General features: G+C 45.9%; 1 protein-coding gene across 1 annotated transcript in view; it reads right to left on the minus strand.

The window, feature by feature from the left end:
• The window catches only part of LOC101855939, a 72714-nt gene extending 69032 nt beyond the window's left edge, over positions 1-3682 (minus strand). Inside the window, exon 1 of the mRNA XM_005095610.3 lies at positions 2123-3682. Coding sequence (XP_005095667.1) covers positions 2123-3561 — 1439 coding nt within the window. The 5' untranslated portion in view covers positions 3562-3682. The remainder of the gene's footprint in view (positions 1-2122) is intronic.
• Positions 3683-4342: the final 660 nt, after the last annotated feature.

Below are 4342 nucleotides of genomic sequence, written 5' to 3' on the forward strand. Positions count from 1 at the left end.
TTTGGGCCCAGCTTTTATGTCTCATCTTCTTTATCTGATTTTCTGAAATTACCTGACCTAAAAGTTGACATTCTATCTATCTATCTATCTATCTATCTATCTATCTATCTATCTATCTATCTATCTATCCATCTATCTATCTATCTATCTATCTATCCATTTTGTTATCTCTCTTTATGTATGTACATAATTTTTTGTTTTCGAATATGTTGCTGAAGTTGCCTCTTTTTTTAAATCGTCCAGGGTGGCGCTCTTTTTTCTGATGAAAGAAACGTCTCCCCCTTTATTTGGAATGATAGCAGATACAAACTCCCGAACAAATTTGAGCTATATTGGAACAACTCATTATTTTATTCTGAGTTAAAACAAGGAATCTCTTGGTTTGATTTTCTTTTAATAGGCCCTGAATGTCGAAGTGAAATCCATATAACACTTTACTTTCACTATCTGATGAAATACACAGCTAGTGTCATGCCACTGCGATGACGTGGGCAACCCTGACAACCACACCAGTCTTCCCCTAGAATGATGTGAATGATTTCAAAGGAAGTAACACCTAGATCATAGTATTTACATTATACGTCTAATACAATGCCTCTTACTTTAAAAAAGGGCAAACACTAGCCTAAAAACAGAACAAAACAAACAAACAAACAACAACAAACAGCAATAACAACTACAACAAGAAAATATAATTTCCCCATAGCTCCGTGCACACGTCATTTAGTTGAAACTGCGCATTAACTGTCATCTATTTTGAAAGACGCAGTATGTTTTGCATTTCTTTGGTGCTTTCCTTTCTTTGGGTGTTTATTTGAAAGCCCTAGAATTGGTGCGGGAAAAATTGCTCCTAAAATACAACTGCATTTCTCAGATATGGCACCACTACGACTGGATTCCCTAAAACCAATTTGTGAAGCTGGTGCTTTGACATTGTCTTTAGGGGAAACCTGTGTTGCTGTTGTTCCTGGCGTTTTCTTTCTGTAAGCACTATAGTCATTTTTGGTTGTAGTGACTTTATTTTATGTTTTGGCTAAACCCTATTCACACAATTTTAATTATTGAGGAGTGTGGCTTCTTAGGGCTAGCCCCGACTGAGGGGAACATAGTATTCTAAGAGGTAGAAGAAGATCCTCGATGGAATAGACTCATAAACGCAGGAGGGAAACAGACGTAATACATATTGTTATATACATTCAAACTTGGTTTAACGACCACCTGTATTTTACAATCACCCGTTTAAATGTCCAAGTTGCATTTCCCAATTGCGTTTTTATTTTTCCACTCTAATGACACAGTAAGATGTCCAACTGTCTGAGACAGCTATTTCTCTTCCAAGCAATAGGTGACCCTTTTAGACAATTTCAAAAGTACTAAGAAACAGAGAGAAAGAGGGGGCTCTCGTGGCCTAGAGATTAAGGTGTTCGCCTCTCATTCAAAGGTCCCGGGTTCGAATCCGGGTAGCGACCAAAACATTTTCTTCTCTAAATTTGTCTCCTTTCACCTCCTTTCCGACTCTCTAGCAATGTTCTGTCGTCTGCTTTCGTCTCCTCTTTCTGCCCCCACCCCGTCACCTCCTTTGCCCCCTCCTCTGGGCTCCTGATTCTTTCTGCAGCCTTTCTACTGCTACTCATTGGCTTCTTCTTAATGCTGTCTTTCAGCCACACCCCTGATCTTCTGGTAGGAAAGATCTACACCTAGCCTTCTCGGACAAGGGCGAAAAATCTCGGAGGTCCCGTGTGCAAGCGGTGCACGTTTAAGATCCCTTGATGGTATAAAATCGATAAGAGTAGGCTTCGGCCGCCACCCGGGCAAAATTCAAAATTTCCTACCAACTGAAAAAGTTTAGTGTGTCCTGCGTGCTCATATGACCTTATGCAGTTGCGAGCGCCGTAAAACACTTACAAAAACAAACAAACAAAAGAGAGAAAGACAGAAAAAGACAGATGAACAAATAGTCAAACAGACAAACAGGCAGACAAACAGACAGACAGACAGACAAACAGACAGACAGACAGACAGACAGACAGACAGACAGACAGACAGACAGACAGACAGACAGACAGACAGACAAAGTGCGAAAGAAAAGCGGAAAAAGAGAAACACAAGACACCAATCTTACTTTGTGCGGAAGACCTTATCAACGAAAGACTTCATGAATTCCATACACTCCAGGGTGACGTCATCAGGCTGGGAATCCAGGCTGTAGTTGGAGCTCCAGGACTTGTCCGATCCGACAGAGGCTGACCGGTGCATTGTCGTCCCGCCATACTCGGCGTCTGAGGAATCCACGCTGGTCTCCGCTCTGAGAGGCCCGTTACTGGCTCCATCGTCTGACGAGCCGTTGGGACTTTGAGTTGTCTCGGTCAGGTCCGGTTCGAAGGACATGAGGTTTTCGGGCGGGGCCTCGACCGGAATGACCGAATCCACCTCGGGCTCGACGTAATCGTCGAACAACATCTCGTCCACGGTGCTGGACCGGCGTTTCGTGGTGGTGAATTTGGGTGCTTTTTTCCGCGTGCCCACACTGCCGCCACCTCCGCCGCTCCCAGACCCGTCGCCGGACTCGTTAGCGGACGCGCCGCTGTCGCTGCTGGGGTAGGCCTTTTCATCGCGGCCGCTAGACACGCTTCCTCTGCTGCTGTCTCTGGATGATCGCCGCGCGTCTGATTTTCGCGTAGCGGCGGCGGTTGCGTTAGCGTCTCCTGGTCGTTTCTTCCTTTCGCCCCATTCGTCCGAGGAGGAGGACGTGGGACCGTACCCTTGGCCGTAGTCCTCTCCAGGAAGCCCAGCAGATTTGGATGCTTTAGATGCGGACGATGCAGGCGTTGCTTGGTGCTTAGTATCCTGTTTCTGGGTTCGAGGAGCAGGTTTGGGTTGAGAGGGAATCCGAGTCGAACCGGAACTGGAAGAAGATCCGGATACATGTCGAATCCGTTGTTGGTTACCCGATTCGACTGGTTCTGAGGCTTTAGCATGAGGAGCAGTTGCGGTAATTGAAGAGTTTTTCATCGTCTCGGGTTCCCTTTGGTTGTAAATCGGCTCGTCAAAACTAATGTTCATCCCATTCATGGAAAATCTTTCTTCTCTCCCGTTGTTTCCCGCGCTCTCTCTTCTGTGGTTCGATCTCTGAGAAGTGGGACCCGAAACAGAGGTATCCACCCCGTACTCTGGCCGACTGTCGCTCCGGGTATACGTCGGCATGGACGCCATTCTTTTCATTACATTATTCTCTTTTTCTCTGGAGCTCCCCATAGATGGAAGCCTCTTTGGTGGTGGGGGGCGAGGGGGTGGGGTGTTAGGGGCGGGTGGGGTCATGGGCGGGGAGGTAGAGCCATCACTGCCCGTACTATTGCTGATCGTGTCTGTCTTCGGAGCGAAAGTGTTCTCAATCTTTGAAGAGATGTCACTGAAAAGTCCATTTTTCTTTGCTACCATCGAGCTGAAAAACTTGGAGGTACCATCTGCCAGACTCTCGGACAGGGATCTTCTTTCTTCCCGCGTGCGGCGACCAGGGTAACCCGCGGTCCCATAAGCCCCTTGCCCTTTCCCAGAATCCATTCTGACAGCAGGAAATCAATGAGCCAGTCCCAGTCAACGCTCAATGTCGACGAACGAGATTATTGAGTTTAGGCGCCTTGGCGTGTGTAAGACCATCTGCGGAAGAGAAAAACACAGTGGTAGAGGCACGTAGGGTGAGACCAAGTCCAAGAATAGTTGATTCTATGAGGGTAAAGCTTGAGTGCTCTTAAGGGTTTCCGTTTGGGCCAACGCGGCTGAGGTCGTGAAACCTCTAAGAAGATGTAATGGACGGGAATACTAACACAGACACACAACACATAGACACACACACACACACACACACACACACACACACACACACACACACACACACACAAACACAAACACATATACACACACACAGGCACACTCGGTTCAGGATAATAGGATCGATTATGTAGAACAAAAACAAACCTTTCTGAACGACTTGTTCAGTTTGCCAAACAGTAAAACGAAACATCCTTTAACGCTGTTAAAATGTGTACAGACGTAATGTAAGTAAATAAAAAGGAAGAATTCAGATCCAAGTTTTTTTCCCCTGCAATACTTTTTTTTCTTTTTCGTTTCGTTTACTTCCCTAAGGCTGAATCTTTTGCTTCAACTAAAGTATTGTTTCATCCCTACATTTTCTTCCCCATAATTGAAAACAGGTGTGGTACGTAAACGTATGTCCTCTTTCTCATCTCCCTCTCCCTCCCTGTGTCTGTCTGTCTCATTCTGTCTCTCTTTCTCCCCCCATCGCTCTCTTTCTCTCTCTCTCTCTCTCTCTCTCTCTCTCTCT

Source organism: Aplysia californica, unplaced genomic scaffold (assembly GCF_000002075.1).
Source record: "Aplysia californica isolate F4 #8 unplaced genomic scaffold, AplCal3.0 scaffold00108, whole genome shotgun sequence".
In the NCBI taxonomy this organism is placed as follows: Eukaryota; Metazoa; Mollusca; class Gastropoda; order Aplysiida; family Aplysiidae; genus Aplysia; species Aplysia californica.